Below are 19,173 nucleotides of genomic sequence, written 5' to 3'. Positions count from 1 at the left end.
TCCACATGTGGGATTCGTTTTTGTGATGGATATCCAGTTATTCCACATCCCAAGTAGTAAATAAGAGATGAAGCTCTGAATAATCCGTCAAAATTACGCTATTTTCCACAAGATCACAACATGCATATGTAGAGCGGCCATGTTTTGAGGGAACTGGCTCGGTCGTGCAGAACTTCACTAAGCCAGGGGATTGTTGTCGAAATTGAATTAAAGGGTTGGGAAGTGTAACGGGAAATGAGTTTTATTGTTAGAGGGTGTTAGACTCGGGTCAAAGTCCTTGAGGCAGGGTATCAGGTCTCTTCATTCTTGTACCCTCCAAGAGCTGTTCTAGTTTTTCCTGCATCATGGCACCTGTCCGGTGGGCGGGCACGCGACAATGCATTGGCGCGCAAGATGTGCACATCTGTCGTGGTTCTCCGGACAATTCACACATCGGACCACCTCACTGACCGCGAGTGGTCAGCCTCTTAACTCACGAGGTTGTTATCAATATCCCCGCGCCAATATTTGAAGTGTAATTGGCACTGCTATTCATTTTTTTTTTCGTTGACCGTTGAACCTTTGTGTCCAGTACGGCTACATACAATGAGGATAGGGATAACGGAACATGACCGCCGTCACCTCACAGCCTGTCAGTGATGTTACAGGTTGATCCCTGGACAATGGGGGAGGGGGACTCAAACCTCAGATACATCGTTATGTTAACAGTTCTGTGGGGTTTCCGGATTATCACACATCAAAATATTAATAATGTCAAAATAAACAATGAATTTCAAAATATTGTTAGCTTTCACGGATATCCGAATAGTTATGGTTAGCTTAAAATATCAATATCAGCCTAAGCTGAAGCGAAGCGATTTTCTCCGGCATTCATTTTTGATGGTTGTATCAAAGTCAAAACCACCTTCTTAAGTGTAACACAATTATAAGCAATATATTATATAAAAGTCAATATTATATATAATTATATCAACGTAAATGTAAAATCTATTTTCGATGGGATTAAGATTTTTATATATTAAGATCTGTATATCATTATTAGTATATTATGTTAATCATATTTTATTATGAAGACAAAGAGACTATATAACATACATGTAGAAACTTTAGCGAACTAATCGGGGATTTGGAGAAAGATCTACACTGCATTATCTTATTCATAAAAATACATTTTTAAAACACATTTTTGACATTACAATAATGAAAGTAATACAATGTACATTTAAACGAATAAAGCGTGATAAATACGCAAAAAAATATGGCTAAGATATTTTCTGGATTGAACCAGTTATTGAACCCTATTCAGAACTAATCGCATTTGAATCGTATTCATTGAAGTATTATCAATCAAATCGTTCAATAATCTAGTGATAATAATACAGCCCCTATCGTGAAGAATTTAATGCCCACTTTTGATCCTTTTATTTGATGAATCTTTCACCGAGTGTATTTTTGTCAAAGAATATTCATCTAAATAAGATTTTGCGTTCTTTTTTAATGACTTCCTTTCCGTTATGACGTCAACATCTTTCCCAAATCAAACAGAATACATCAGCTGCGGTTTGGTTTTGTGTATTGACAAAATACAGGATGGAATCTGGCCTCCATTACATATAGAATCGTATGGATGAACTCATTATGTCAGCTATTGGCATGCTTATTTATAAGAGATCTATTTATTCAACATTCAAAAGATGAAAGGTGTACTAAAGTAAATTGACGACATTCCATGCGATAAAACATAATAATCTATAGGTTTTCTATCAAACTCAATTAATTGTCTATAATTAATGAAACGTATATGATCCATGACCAACCTATTAAAAAAATGCAATAGGACGTCTGATTACTAACTAGATAATCTAAATATAGTGCAGCTAAAATATAAAAAAAAATATTGATTAATTTATTAGTCTATAGCATTGATCACTCTGAAAGTAGTTACATAAAAAAATCAGATCGAAATAATATGTCAATAGCTTTGTTTACGTAGTACTATGCAACGAAGGCAGTTAAGTTTATTTTCTTGTAGTTCATCTATTAATATCAGTTACTGATATAGGGCAAAGAAGTAATTCTAACAATCCTACATATATATGTCTATAAGGATCCAGTGTTATATGGAAAATAACTGTTGATATTACTTCATTGACCCATATCAGTTACTAATAGTCACAAATCAGCGATGTTATTGTATGCAAAGCAACATTGACAAATTGTAAGTCTTACCAACAGCATTCAACAACACAAGGCAAGTCTGTTTTAAATGTTTATCGTAACTTAAAAATAATATTTCAGTTTTCGGATATGGCCCTACAAAGTAATTACAGGATAGAGTCACAATACTTCTACGTATCTGCATCATTCTCAAACTGATGTTTTTATCAATATGACATGTAGAAATATCGAACTTCAGGAGTTACCCATGCAGTCAACTCCTTTATTTCCCTCTTTATAAATAGCAGATCAATTCCATTTTTTTTAAAGTTACTAACAAGTGCGCATTCATATTTAGGTTTTATACAATCATTCGTTTCGCGTTCCTGGTCTCTCGCTAAAACGCGAAAATTTTGATTTCGGAAACATAAAGTGGTTTACAAAAAAACCCACCATTTTATGTTCCCGAAATTAAAATTTTCGCCTTTACAGTTTTGTCCTCATATAATATTGGCATTTTCTTTGTTTTAGTTCTAGTTCCTTCAATGGCCTACAACTATAGATATATTTGGGCTCTGATCAAGACTGACAGCCTTAGCCTAGAAGATGGAAATAGCAGTATGGTGCAGGTAATTTTCAGGGGCCAGAGATGTTCAAAGGATGAGTAGCTTAATCATATGAATAGTGAAATTTTCATTTGTAACAAAACCTGTGATTATATCTTCTCTGAAATTGCTAGGTTGGTAAATAATGGAATATTTCAAAATTTTATACAAAAAAAATTTAAGTGATCTATCTTGATTTTAAAATCGTTGTTGTTAAACTGAGATTACTCTTAACAGATTTTGGACAACTGGGGCCTGATGTGCTTAATATGGCTTTGTGAAATAACTTGAATCTACATTATATATTTGAAATGATTGCTTTGACGCGCTGCAATGATTTGTGATATTCTGATGCTTTATATAGCGATATACGAGTCCTATCTTGCCGCATCTCGTCGGAGTATGTAGTCCTTCTGGAAGTGGTTTTAACAAAGCAAACATACTATCTCAAAGGAATATGATAGATAAATATCAGTAATAAACAAATATCTATATCATCGCTTCATCAGCACAAAACACCACTTTGATTTTTTTGATAAGTTTCATTTTTAAAGAAGTAACTTTCTGACTGATATATTTGAACGGAACCTTACAAAATATCACTCTGATTTTTTTTGATAGCTTTGATTTTTACAGAGAATGAACTACAAAACATTACATTATGTTTTTTTTCGATTTTAGACCTTCATTTGTATAGAGGCAATTATGTGACTTGAATATTTGAACGAAACAATACAATACATAACAGCACTATCAATTATACTTCCGATTTAGGTCAGGAAACTAAAAGATGCTGAGTGTATTTTAATGCTGCCATTAGATATTTATTGTGATGAAAGGTTTAACTAAAACGAAATCATTTCACTTTTATGTATATCTTGATTTAAGCTCAATCAAAAATGTCTGATTTTCAGATACCTGTAGTAATTGACTGAAAATCTTCAATAAAACTTAAACGTTTTTCTTTCAGTCGGCTATGGGTGAGTTTATTCCATATGATTCATTCTCTTTTAACATCCGCCGAAAACTGAATTTTTGTGTTCTTCTAGCACTGAAAAGCTCAATTAAAACTTAAGATTAACAATGCATTTGGAGATTATCAGGTACCTGTCGCACTGAAAAGCTTAATTAATACGTCACTGATCTTTTTTTCCTTTTTTTGTAATTTAACCCATAAAAATGTCTTAATCCTTATGTCCCTGTTAATTAGAATTTTAGTATTTTCCAGTAAGATAATAGGATAATTAAGCATTTACATGTATTTTAATCCGTCCCATCAAAACTTCCTTGACCCTAGAGAACTGACCTGTAATTAGCTGTATTCTACCACACATATATGTATATCCTAGATACACGATCGCTGACTAATGAAGAAGAAATCCCCACTTGTGACAGTGATAAAAGACATATTAAAACTGTCTCGTGGGTGTCGAGAGGGACTGGTCAAAATTGATATAGTGGTCATCTGTACGGACCGGACAAAGTGACGTAAATCTCCGGTGTGGACATCCATTAATTCATAAGTATGTACAAGTATATATAAAGCCTTTGGGTTTAATGTTATCAGTGGCTATTGGGCACTTCTCCGGACAATTCTGGGCAATAGGTGATAGAGTTCGTGTCATTTGCTGTAGTTTATTGACAGTCCGGACGTAACCACTGTCCAGTTAGAATGTTGAGATAGTGTCACGTTATAGACACCTGTCAATTAAGGGTCTATAATTCTATCTACATGGTACAACAAATCACTTACAAACAGATAGACAATCAATACACCTCTGTAAACGATCGGAATGGATTTCTTGATAAACCGCGACCATACCCCTTGATCATAATGTTCTATTTCTTCATGTATTGACTTGTTTCCGTCTTAAATATCTATAGCAATTTCAGGGAGAACCCGGTTATAACGAGGACAATCCGGAGTTACATGAGAACAACCATCGACCTGCATCTGACGTGAACTAAAGACTCAGGAATGGAGGAATAATGATGCCAAACGCCTCATGGCATGCAATCGTTAGAACGATCCAACAGTTGAACTTGGGTTTGTATTGTTTTCTGATGGACAGCATAAAACAGTGAAAACCTTTCCTCAGCTGTCCAAAATATTGACGAAGGGAAAATTGGAGGTATTGCTCTTGCTTACATAAGATTTCAAGATGGAATAGATGAATTCTATGTCTGAAGTACAAAGCTTAAAATTTAAACTGTCTGAGGGATTATAAAATAACGAGATCCCAACAACAAACGGAATTACAGAAAAGAGGTTTATTTCAAATTACCCACAATGGTGACATTTTGACCTACACTTGGCGCGGAAACGCCTTTTTTGGGATAAACGTTTACAATTGGCGTGTGCTCCGGACTGACAATGGGAGCCCTCCGGACGTGGTAATGAATAAAACATGACTGCATTGAGACACAAATAACAATACTTAAACTTGTGTACATGGTGAAGAAACATCACAATTAGCTACAGAGATTTAACTTTGCAAACAGCTCGGCAGATTGACTGTAACGCTGATTTATTTCTTCTTAATGCCAAACAGATGACCCGCGATATAACGTTTAATCCGGCCTCACAGATAGCATCTTATTGTTAGCGATTGTCGTATCTTACTTGCCCCGGGGTGGGGCTACACAGGGGACGTATCATACCTAGTGATTAGGGGCGGGGCTGCCTTAACAACACATTTAACGCCGGGGATCCGTCTGCGGTCACCGTGACCTTGCTAGAAGAAAATATTAGTTAGTATTCTTAAAAAACAGATAAATGTAAAAAAAACTCTCCAGAACCAGAACCTATTCAGAGCGAGGTCAATATAAAACTTTATTCGATGTAAAATTCTTCACTACAAACATACATGTTCCTTGATGGTGGCGTCAAATGAACTCATTAAAGGTCGAAAAAGGTTTCCGTCTTTCAAATGGCATGGACAATTTATGATTTGAACAAAATCAGGAAAAACCAGAAAGCGTCGAAGCCATGGTTCATATAAATATCGAAAGTATATATACTCGGGGCACTTAATAAGCTGTGGTCTTATTTTCAAAGATTTATCAACTTAAATTTGCCATTTGTTCGAACCATCACGAGAGTTATTCAACGATATTCCATTGCAATTCATTTTGGAAGAGACCACGTAAAACCTCACTTCTTGAAAAATTGCAGATGTAGAAAAGTTCTGTTTGTGACAATATCTGTCTCTGAATAAAATGAAATATATTAAATGGTGAAGCAAACAAAACTTAAACGCAGGAACAACGAATCTCCCGCGCGACAGAGAGCTGCAGCAGCTGGATGGTTCCAGCTGGATACACATGAGAGGACACAGTACATTTTGTTATGTGTCAGAAAGCAGTCAAACCAATTAGCGTTAGTAGAGTCCCTAAGGGACAATACGACACCTAGATCAACTCAACATACATATTTTAAAGCACCTTCCACTCACGTTAACGAATTCACTACAAAGAAAAAGTACATCTTTATACTCTTTAGTTTGAAAACGAGTCTCAGGTGCATACAACGCAAAGTCATTGGCCATATTGATTAAGGCAAACGTACAATTGACGCTGATGTCAGTGTTTTTGGAATGCTTTGATCTGATTATTTCTGTCATATTGTAGTCTAGTAACTATCGGGAAAACCCAGATATAGAACTCGGGACTTTTAGTTACTTATTAACCACAGGGACGAATTGCGTAACAAACTGCATGTGTCTGAATAGAAGAATAAAAATGGATGCGAACCAGTGAACCAATACAGTTTGGTGGTAGTCAAAAGCATTTAGCTAAAATTCTTAGGTGTTTTTTCTTTCTTTCATATGATTGTCTACATAAAATGATATAAAAAATCTTCCAATATCAGTAAATTGTTTACTTATTCAAATAAATATTATCCGTCTGAACATCTGTCGCGCGGTAACAGATGTACATAGATTGCATGCCAGGCAGTGTAATTCTGTATGAAGATTCGGTGATTGACTACATACACTGAAGATCGTCATCGTGATATATAAATGTTTAACATAACCTGTACACAAAACAGTCGACAGACATTCCTTTCTAAATAATATCAAATGTCTTTATATAGTATAGACAAATCTGAATGGCGTAGGTGGTGTATTCATCGTTAGAGCAATCATAGCATCATTGTCGTATAAATGAAACTGAAAGACGCCGGTCGCTCATGCTCAGTCAGGAACAGAGTGGATAATATAATAAGGATACATCATCATGAGATGAATGCTCGCTTACTTACATAAAACATTTTATATACCAGGGTATCTAGTATATCCCCGAGAGTATGTTTTTGACTTCCAAAAGTCAGATTTTACTCATGAGTTTGAAGCACAGAAGTTGTGATTTGACTCCTGAATCTGCTAAAAAGTCAAAGGTCAACTTGATGCCCTGTAAACTATCAATCGCATGTTGGCAATAGTTTGACAGTAAGTAAGGTTCTATGCAATGTGTCATTGTAACATCAGTACATATAAAGACTTTCGGTAATCAACTCTTGAATGTTAATTTCCCAAATACATGTCACTGGGTATTTCCAAATAAAATTTGTTCGTTTTTTTTCTCAATACACCAGTACTTGATCACAGAAATGGCGTTTCAAAGTACTTTAGAAGAGAGAAAGTCTTGACAAGGAACACGTATGGTCATGGGACAGGGTGACTCCGAGGTCATGGTGAAGATTGCAATAGTCCCATCCAGTTGCTAAGTACGCCAGACGGTACGGAGAATTTAGATTGCTCCTGGATTAATGAGGTTTGGTGGTACTACATATATAGTAGTAAATGTCGGTGTGGAATGCTTTATTTAACATGTTCATTAGTAGTTCATGATAATTGGAATTGTGGAATAACTACCTCGAGCTTTCCATTCACAACACTTAAAAACGCAAAATACACAAGAACTTGAACGCCCAATAGAACTTACGGTATTCACTTTCCTATTTAACAAGTTGTAGCAAAGAGTTTGATTTCGATATTTTTTGCGAAACGTTTGGTTTTGGGCAGATGACCAGCCCAAAATTTCAAAACTAATTTAAAGTGCAATTTAATAATTTGTTTGCTGATTCGTCGTGATTAATCAACTTAAGAAATTGATCAAAATGGATTGAATAGAGCACGACTGAATTTCTCTGCTTGAACTTTCCAATTTATGGTTAGGACCCAAACTGTTAGAAGATACCTGAAGGCGGTAGAAGGTATACTTAGGTATACGGTAATAAGAAATGAGTACTTGCTTGTTATTTCAATTCTCCATTATTTACTTCAATGAAAACAATATAAGCATAAATCGTGGGAAATTTGTTTATCTTTGTTCCGTCTTTAGGGTAGTGCGTGACATTAACTACGTATCACGTTCGTTTGGTATCTTACGAGCGTATTGATATACAAAAGGCATGTCAATGACCGGAAATTAGATCCGTTACCATCCGCGCTCACAATATAGATCGCAAGCTATGAAGATACATGAATAAATAAAAACGGATTGAAGAGATAGCGATGGGTTTCTTTCCGTAATTCGGTTGAACAATCGTGTCTATTGAGCGTTTACTAAGAACATGATACTGATGAGAACTCGTCTAGAAAAGCTCGCCAGTGCATTCCAAGAGTGGATTTATACGAACTATGGCGCTCACATTGATACCATCGAAGGATGTTTAGCAGCAGGCGACGTCCATTGTTACCATCATTAGATTAGATAGCGGACGATTTGTTATAGTAACAGTATTTGAAACATTGGAAGCTGCCTTTGTCTGCCACAACAAAACAGTTCATGTGAAAAAGCGCCAATGGGTTACGTTTTGCGGTATCAATAAAACTTGTTTATAATGAGGGCGGAAAAATTAGGCGATCGCCATTGTTGATGTTTGTGAGAAACAGAAACACGGAGTGATCGCCATTGTTAAAACTTCATCGTTACGTGGCGTGTAAGTTTCCTTACCAATTCTCTTGTTTTCTCGCGTGAGCGTGTCAGATCATTACTTGTCGCAGTGAAACAGGAAATAGATACAACTGGCACGGGTGGGCGCTTTGCAATTAGCCGTAATATAACAGTCAGATGGATGTATCTATTCGCTACCTGTGGCTGGAGACAAGGACCAAGGCGCCACAAGGATTTAGCAAGTAATCATGAGATACATGTGCACTGCATTGGCAAGAGTCAGAAACCATTGACACCGGCATCACGAATGGTGAAATGCTTTAGCGATTAAACTACCTGGCTCTGTTGCAAAAACAATTTAAGATGCTCCATCGCCGACAGAGTATAAACGATACCCATCATTTGAACAATAACTGATGTATAGTATGTATAATCGTGTTTATATTTGTGTCTAGCACACACAAAAATACATATGAAATAATTTATTTTCATTTTGGTGCATTCGCAATCAGTACTTCATTCCATATAGGACATAGTGACACAATCGGGATGCAATTAATTATTTTTAATATATCTATCTTGAAGGAAAATTAGGAGCTCAAGCTTTTCAACGGTTGTAATGATGTAAAGTAAGTAACTTTTGAAACTGAGGAAAAATACTGAATTGTCTACTCCTGTTTTTGATAGAGAGAAAATACCATTTTGTCAGTGGTGGAGCATCTTTAGGCAATGAATTGGCAGGAATACAACCTAACGCCTTTCTCGCAGAAGATGAATACCCCACCAAAGACAAAGGGATAGATAATCATTTAGAAATAGGAGAAAAGAAAAACTCTAATTTCAAGCCCATGCAATGTCTTACTGTATAAGGTCGAGCCAACGGTGTGGTTATTCCAACATGCTTAAATGGATATCAAAATAAGTTCTACGTCATATAGAAACATTTACTATTACATTACGAGTTTATCTGCTCCGACATTTCTGGGAACATGGCAAACTTTTCGAAAACATTCAAAAGGCATTTGGTGCGTACTGGTTCAAGGCCAACATGAGAGATTTGTTTCATATTTCGGTTTCAATACTATAACTAAAACTATTTACTTTCTAATATATAAACCTCAGGTAAATATACCACAGGCTGAGACCCAATTTACTCGTACCCTCGACCGGCAGGGGGTGTTTGAACACTCGAGGATACCTTTTATATAGTTGACAAAGTCAACATCGACCGGCTCCACGGCTGGTCAAGACACCCACAGAGTCACACACAGTCAATATTAGCACGAACTTACAATACCTGTCTGTTATCCGCCTTTTGAATGGTTAATCATTACAATGTACGACCAATCATAACGTATGTTATCTATGATATTCCTACCGAAACCACACATTGTTATCGCGCTTTTGAATGGTTTAATGGAACAGCACGTACCCAATCAGGACAGTGGTTATCTGAAACACCCCACGAGCTCACTGTTTGAAGTTTGTACTGGCTTCTTGGGGCTTTATTATGAGATTTACTGATGATAAGACTTTCTACTTCTGTATTTGTATGACACTTGAAGACGATAGGGCAATCTCTTCGCACGTACTAGCGAAAATGTCAATTAAATTTCAAGATGGAGTCGTTGAATAGAAGAGGGGGTTAAGTCGCTTACAACCCTATCAGTGTCTCCCGAGGAGAGGACGGGAGCCTAAGAATGATAGGGGCCATCTTAATCCTTGAGGAATTTCACACCTTCTCGCTAAGTTCTGCTGTCATTTGATAACTGCATATCTAATTATTATATATTTATTCATCAGAATGTTTTGCGTTCTTGGAAAGAGTTTTCATGATGCAATGTATATAGTATCCTATTGCAAAAGCCATAAAAGACGAAGAATGCAACAAACGCAATATGCAAATGACATTTCAAAATTAATGAACACCGCCTGTATTATTTAAACTGATATGTAACTAGGGGCTCATTTTGTGAACAGAAATTTCATCTTCTTTAATTCTACTGTTAAAAGGAATGGACCCACAACGTCACCTTGGCGTATAACTACGTATTTCAAATATTTCAGTTATATCGTTTTTCATTTTTAATTTCTACTTTTTTTCGTATAAATCTTATCATCAGTCATCTGTGTCCTTGTAATAATTAAAACAAAACTAACGACCACTAGTTATGTTGTAGCCGTTTCTCCCAGTTACATGTGCGTGTTTTCAGTCTGATAACATATCAAAGTTCAATTCAAGTTCTGTTCTTTGGAAACGATGAGCTGACTAATGAGGAAAAGTGTTTTTATATTCTCATGTGATCAAAACTTCACTATTAGCCCTTCTAAGCGACTTGATTAATTACTATTTATATTTTTATGTTATCTATTCATTTATTGACTGATTTTATAGTTACAGAACCATCACTTTACACTATTTTTCAAATTATTTTACATGTATCTTCAGGGCAAAACTCTTTTGATAAATACGCACATTTTACCTTTGGTCTTGAGTTCTATAAAAAGGGCAACCGTTCCACTATACAAGAAGACACTACATGAATATACCGCAGTCTCCAAAAACACACACATCGCACAACATTCACGCAACAAACAGCATACATGGAAGGCTGTCCTTACATGACCATAGCTGTTAATAGGACGTTAATTAATCAAACAAACAAACAAACAATCATATCTGCCTTATTTGCACATTCATTTTTAGGTCATTTAATGACGGTTTCTCTCCTGTATAAAATTACCTCGTGTGATACATATATTTTTGCCTTTACAATCTCACAACCTTTCAAAGACGGTCGGCCTTATAAAGAAAGCCAACATTTCTACATTTCGATTGCGTTAATTAATGATAAGAACCACGTATATATTTAATTGAATGGTTCATTTCTTCAATCTTAACGAGGGGTATATTTTTTGGTTGAAGAAATTTTAGTATTGAAGGATTTTTAAACCAAGTATTGCCCGGGTGTTTTAAGATTATACGAATGATGGTGTCTATGATTCAAACCTCGCTCGCTGTTCATGAGAAAGAAGGTCCCATTATGTATATATATAAAGCAATCATAGATGGATGAAAAAAGAGATCATAAAATGATAGTTTGAAGTTGTATCTTATCGTCAAAATGTTGAGTATATGATGCAAAACATCTTTTAGATCATACGAATACAAACAGACACATTTATTATCGCAACCTAGATCTCTTTTCCATTTTTTGTATTTAATGTCGCCGAAAATTATTCATTTCATACGAAATGAAACTGATATAGCTTGGAACGAAAACACATAATACAAAACTATATTAAATCGCTACATAGACAAGTATTTCACGCTTCGGTGAACATGGAGATCAAAGGAATAAAAGCAGCCATGTAGAAAAAGATGACTGCGGAACTTGACACGAAAGGTTCTTCATCGTATCTCGTCCTAACATCTCGACTTTTCCTTGTGAATATATTTGATATTTTTTTGGCAAACGTGTACATTTCCATTCAGTACTAAAAGTAGTGAAACTAGCTGTCACGAGCAGGCAAATTCAATGCATCCTTTAGATAGGGTAAAATTATTTCATGGGTAATATAAGCTTTTAATTGGTTTTGAAGTACACGAATGTATACATACGAAAATGGATAATGTTCATTCACCATGGCAAATAATGTAATTAATGACTGGAAAACAACAAGTATGGTGTGATAAACAACGTAAGAGAGTTTTTCTCTCCTTTAATTTATTTAAAAGGGGTATTACATACGTATTCGGCATTTTTTTTTGTCATTCTGTGTACGAGCGTGTGCTTCTCATAAACAACGAAAATCAATCATTAATTAACCCAATAATTAAATAGGATGGGACTCGTGAGATTGCCGCTAATTCCCAACCCACAATATTCGTATGTAAGTGTAATAGACTATTGAAAGTACGTTTAGCAATCTAGCACGTGTTGTCTTCAAAATGATAACCACCACGTGTGATTTCCACAATGGCACTAGCGCGTGTGACCTTTATACATTGTCTAAGATATCGTAACCTTTGACCTTACACAAGTGAGTTTAAAATCAATCTAAAAAAATGTATTACGTTTATGCTGTATTTTATTGACAGAATGTCAAAATGCACTGGTCCATAACTTGTTATTGAGCATTGGTAAAAGAGAAAATTACGACATGATTTCTCGTTTTCAATGGTTGACAATCTAATTCACTAACAAAAAAGTGCAGTGATATTTACTAATAATATCCCAGTTATTATCACTAAGATCGCTATTGAAACTCGACACGAATTCTATTTTTTTCGACAGAACTTCTTTTGTGTAATTATTATGCACATACAAACTTATTAAAATCTACCAATGCTCTTGATGAAATACACGTATAACGGAATCGAATGGAAGGGTTCAATTTCGCCCGTGTTTCCTCTGTCATAAGTCCGCTAAGCCTGTCTGTATTATATTAATAAGTTGTTTTTTAAATAATTTTTTGTTTGTTTTTTTCCTTTATATTGTAAAAAAAATAAGAAAAAACCTAATAACATAGGCAGGTTTAGCGGACTACCTCCGTCAATGATAATAGCCCTGGACATTTTTGGTGTAGCTTGACTGATACCCGACTTGGAATACCATATTTGGGCATGTACAATCTTATAGCCCGAATTTCTTCTCGCCCTAGCACCATAGATGCACAGACATTTATGCCGGGCTAGAATCTTACGTTAGAGCTTCAATGGTTTCCATTTTTAGCTGGACCTTAAGCAAGTGTGACAACTCATCTAATCACTTACCATTTCCTCTCTGAGACGATGAAGAAGGAAATCCATTGTTGATTTCATCTTTGACTTCCATGGAAGCCACAGACGGGCCTGACACGATTTCCGGGAGGGGTCAGATGAAGCTATACTAATTCCTGATCCTCTCAGCGGGTTCTATCCAGGTGCTCGAGTTCACCAAAGCAGCCTCACTATACCGGCCTGTAATAAAGTTAATCCATCAGAAATCTACATGTAAACAACCTGTAGTTGTGGCTCCGTTAGGGTATATCTATAGTCGTTATGTAACCCGAACGTTTCCAAGTCTCCGAGGCTTTTGTCAATGGCTCTTTTACCTGGTATAAATGACAGGTGCGTGTCAGTGGCCAATATATTGTACCCTTACAGCAGAAAACAGGTGAATGCTGCACTTAAATCTCACTTGTCATTTTTTTTTCACCAAGAAAAATTACTGAACATGACAGCTTACATTATTGCTGAATAATAATAATGGTGAAATTGTCTCATGTAAATTCACGGAATGGCTCACCGCTCACGGCAATACACCATGGCGGACTTCTGTCTCCTGAGGGGACGTCCCGAGAACCAATTAAAATACTCAACACCACACTTTGTCCTCTTCAGGATAAATCAAATGTGTCTGTTGTATAAATAAACACTTTCCAGACATCCCCTTACTTCGTGGGGTCCTTAACGCTCCACCTGCTGGATTCTGCCATTTCGCACTCATGAAGCCCAATTCTTTGGTAGCGATATTCAAAGTTAAAACCCATCACCTCTATATAACACATTGGTAAGATTTAATCCCGATCCAGCCGGGTTCTATTATGTATTGACAGTGAATTTTGATCAAACATTTCATTGAAAATAAATGTTTGTGTAAGTTAAATCCTGAATGGACTCATCGTCGTTTGAAATTGGTTTTCTTTTCTTGTTTTGTCCCATTCAGAAATGTACTTAAATATATAGAGAGTTTAGAATGAGTTTGGGAAACGATTTCGTACTGGTGTGAATTTAAGTCGTTTTCGTGTGGCTAGATCTGAGGAATGTTGATATAAACTGATACCCTAATGCCAATGATTGATTATCACTGGTAACAGGTGTTTAAGGGATATGCTACTTTCATTTGTATCTCCTCCTCAGGAGAGTTCCATCCTAATACAACAATCATGGTAATAGTCAAGTAAAGTTTTTCCTTAACATATTATGCTCAATTCACTTTATCTCTAGAAAGAAAGTTTTCCACTTTTTGCAGACAATTGATATGATAACTAAATAATCAAATAACGATATAATAAAACTCCGATAACTCTTAAGTCAAAAGGATCATGGTAGCTCTTTCGAGTTATCGAGACCAACAAAATGTGTCTTCGACTAAGTATGACTTCTTATTATGCTCATTCACTTTATCTCTAAAAAGAAAATTCTCCTCTTTTTGGCAGATATTTGATATCATAAATAAATAATTAAACAACGATATAGTAAAACTCCGATAACTCGAAGTCGATAGGATCATGGTAACACTTCGAGTTATCGAGACCAACAAAATGGGTCTTCGACTAAGTATGATTTCGAATTTCTTAAATTCCATATTCTTTATTACTTTGAACCACGTGCTGTAAATTACTTTAGTATCGCGAGATACAAATTTTCGCGCAACTCTCAATGTTAAGGTCGATCGCAAATTCGAATGCTTCGCGAATAATTGCGTAAAACATACATATTAAAGCACAGACAGTTATTAGTAAGAAACATTAATTGTGAGTTAATGAATTAGCGAATATGTTAAAAATAACAAAGCTGCGAAATATTGTATACGGGAAAACAAAGTGACTTGCAGTGTATATAATGGTTCACCCACAGGCGTTTAACTCTATAGACATTTCCGCTCTCTGTATATGTAATACTAGTAGTACATACATCAAGGATTTATAAGTGACATACATGTATACTATGAAGAGAAAAATGTCTAAAGAGCCAAACGCCTGTGGTTCATTGGTGATACACGAAATAATCTCTGAATGAAATATGACAAACTTACCAAATAGTAAATTAATCAACACGCTCTCCTGTCGTCGGCTCTATCAAGATATTAGATACTACTTTTAATATAAAACATCATATCATATCAACACGTAGACTTATTGTCATCAAGGATTTATAAGACTTATGAACCCTTGTTGTTATTATCCATTTCTCTAATTGCTTCATTTATTTTCATGTACATGATATTTAATATTTGATTTCCCGAAAACGATGTCAATTTTTCAGATAACACTTATGTGTTTTACATGTACATTGGAAGCAAAGCAAGTTGTATATTATCTAGGACCAGTTTAATTAACAGTCTTCAGTTTTAAGAAATACCTTAACTTAAAATTCTTCAACGGAGTTTAGGAAAGTTTTTAACTTAAATTTTATTCCTTGAAGATGCTCTACCGCTGACCAGTAGTATTTTTTCACTATCAAAAACAGGAATAGACGATTTAGTGTTTTTCTTCGGTTACAAAAGTTACTTAGTTTACAACGTTACCACCATTGAAAAAATTGAGCTTCTAATTTTATTTTTTAATTCCGTGGCATTGTATCCTATATGGAATGAACTACTGATTGCGCATGTATCAAAGGCAAAATAAATCTTTCTTTTTTTCTCTCTTTTTTTTTCTTTTGTTAAAGGCACACTACCTTTCCGAAGCGGCTTTTAATTTTTAAAATGGGAATGTAAAACAAGATCTATAATTTTGTAGAGTCTTCAAAATTATTAACTTACCGTTAATACTACATTTATCATCACCTTCTAAACGATTTGATTAAAATAAATAAAATGTTTATTTTCATAACGCGGGTCGTGTTATGTTTTCCGCCGTCGTCCTAAATACCGCGCGGTAGTTGACTATCAGTGCGCCAGACGGCATAACAGCAAATTGACTCTCCACTGTTTTCATATATTTCAAAGGAAATCTTGCATATGTTTGGTGTCGTAACCTTATTTTAGGTCATCGGTATGCATTTTATGATGTTATTAATGTTTTTTAAGAAACCTTCATATTTTGTTCCGAAAAGGTAATGGGTCTTTAATTAGACATATATATACACGATTAAACACCAATTATTGTTCAAGTCAGAATATCATTTATACTCTGTCGGCAGTGGGGCATCTTTAACTTTTGTAATATGTATTTTTCTATGGAGCTTTTTAACCTAAGGAATTCCTTAAAGATAAGGATTCATGATGAAACAAGGACCTTGTGCAAAATATAACTATATGTAATAGATTCCCCTGGTTGTCGAAATTGTAGTCTGTTAGTCCAAAAGTATTCCAAATTCGACAAAATAGATTTTTAAATATAAACTTGAGTTTGGGAAGATTTTGAATGAGGATACACGACCTTGGAAATGGTTTGAAAAAAGTTTACAATTGTTATTCTGTTTACAGTAGGAAGGGAGGTAATTCATTGTAAAATATTTTTGACGATATATTAGAGTTATTTCCCTTTTACTACTAAACCTGTAAGTTTTCTAAGTTCTCCGTCAAAAAATGCAGTTATTTCACTTGAAACAAAACTTAGATCGATGAAATGCATTGCTAGTGTGACCGAACAGGTACATGTTTACGCCGCAAACCATGCTCAAGACCAAGAACGTAGATGAACACTCACTTATAAATCCTTGACAAGACCCATATAATTCATGATTCTTCAAGTTTCTTCGGAGTATCTTCAGCGATCTGAAATTATGATGTGAACATATTAGAAGAATCGGTATCTAGAAGTTATTTCGATTTTTTTCTCGTTGAATTTCAAACATTTTTTTCTCCATTAATATTATAAAGGTACACTTTATCAATAAAAGAGTTTCCTGGAGTGACTTACACCAACAGTTTTAATTTGGTATTTTATAAAGGATTAGATGATATAGGATTTAGGCTAAGGAGAATGCAGGTCCCGAAATTCCTGAAACAAAAGAGCAGACAAAAGTCAAAACTGAAGTGTTTTTCTCCTTATGTAACTTTTAAATGTTCAACTGAAGTCAATATTTGACTTAAAGGCCCAATACCTTTTCGAAGCAAAATTTAAAGGTTTCTTGATAAACATAAATAACATAAGTAAATAAATATCGATGGCCTAAGATGAGGTAACAATACCAAACATATGCAAGATTTCCTGCGTTATATGATAATTGTGGAGATTTATTTCGCTGTTTTGCCGTCTGGCGCAGTGATGGTCAACCATCGGGCGGTTTGAATCTGACACAGATTGTATAGACACAAGTTTAAGATTTTATTTATCACATAACTAGTACCATATATACATATATATGCATCAGGCTTTGATTTTTGTGGCTATGCATAAGCAAGGACGTATAATCCTTGGCATAAACGATAACGAATTGAATTGAATTGAATTGAATCCATTAAAATTCCATAATATTATTTATGGTGTGTTCTCCATTTGCCCACTTTTTAGAGAACAAAGAAAAGTGTTGGTATAAGAGAACAATGGAAAACCAATTATAGTCAGTTCCATATTATGGCCCTGCAGGTAGGGCGTTAGAATTGTACCTGCTGCCCCTATTGCATGATCGTAAAAGGCGACTAAATTTAGGATCTTATCTTTTCTCTTCTTCCTAACTGACTTTATCTTTCCTAATGCCTCCCTTGGTACCGCCTCACTTTTGGCCTTGAGTTGAGCGTTCGCCCCTGTGAGGAAGGCTCTGGGTTCTGTCCCCTGGCCGAGACACACCAAAGTCTATAAAAGTGGTAGTTTCTGCTCCTGCTTAGCGTTCAGCATACAGGGAGTGAGACGACTGGTTCGCCCGTTGTCAGTATAAAAAGGGCAACAGTTCCACTATACAAGAAGACACAACACTAACATACCGCAGTCTCCCAAAACACGCACCTCGCACAACATACACGCAACACACCGCATACATGGGAGGCCGTCCTTAAATGACCATAGCTGTTAATAGGACGTTAATAAATCAAACAAACAAACAAACAAAGTTCCATATTAATTTTTACCTGTGCTTACCTGTGTTCGTTTACCTGAGCTACCTATAGTTTGTCAAAAGTGGAGAAATAGAGAGATACCAATAGGCATGTATACAGTACATCCAAGTTTTAGGAGAATTAAGTGTCAGAAAAAAGTGGGTTTTTTACAAACTGTTGCAATTTCAAGAATTAGTTAAATACAAATATGTGATGTTTATTTTTTATTATTATTAGTAATACACATATTCCACTATCATTATTATAAAGACTTTGTCAAGACAATGCTGCTTGTAATATATATACATGTTGGCATGTGCACTTAAATTATGTAGCTAAAGATCGATATAGAGAATATATCACAAGATACAGTTTAACTCTATAGGATGATACATGTAACAATATACATGTAGATACAAATGTATATTGAACTTGTATCTAATTAACTATACAATATACAGTTGTACATTGTATACCATATAGATCAAACTGTACTGATGTACCGAAATTCCAATTCTTCAGTGACAAAAAAGTCAAACATACTGTATATATATTTGTATGTTAGCCATCGAGAAAATAAAGATATTTTTCATCAAGGGCGATATTTTTTTTGGGAAAATCCAGATGCTCCCTAATATATCACACCAGATATAATTGAATATAATAAATTGAATACCGTATACGTTTTATTCAATATGCAATATTTGGATTCATTGAGATATCTTTTGTTTTAAATGTTACATTGTAATAGCGAAAGTGTA

The 19,173-nt window shown here is 35.2% G+C and overlaps 1 protein-coding gene across 1 annotated transcript in view; it reads right to left on the bottom strand.

The window, feature by feature from the left end:
- Positions 1 to 13,707, bottom strand: part of LOC138335972 (uncharacterized) — a 33,857-nt gene extending 20,150 nt beyond the window's left edge. Inside the window, exon 1 of the mRNA XM_069285200.1 lies at positions 13,441 to 13,707. Within this exon, the coding sequence (XP_069141301.1) occupies positions 13,441 to 13,488 (48 nt within the window). The 5' untranslated portion in view covers positions 13,489 to 13,707. The remainder of the gene's footprint in view (positions 1 to 13,440) is intronic.
- Positions 13,708 to 19,173: the final 5,466 nt, after the last annotated feature.

This window comes from Argopecten irradians, chromosome 12 (genome assembly GCF_041381155.1).
Source record: "Argopecten irradians isolate NY chromosome 12, Ai_NY, whole genome shotgun sequence".
Classification (NCBI taxonomy): Eukaryota; Metazoa; Mollusca; class Bivalvia; order Pectinida; family Pectinidae; genus Argopecten; species Argopecten irradians.
Note: the sequence above shows the minus strand (reverse complement) of the source record. Positions and strands in the feature narration are given on the sequence as shown.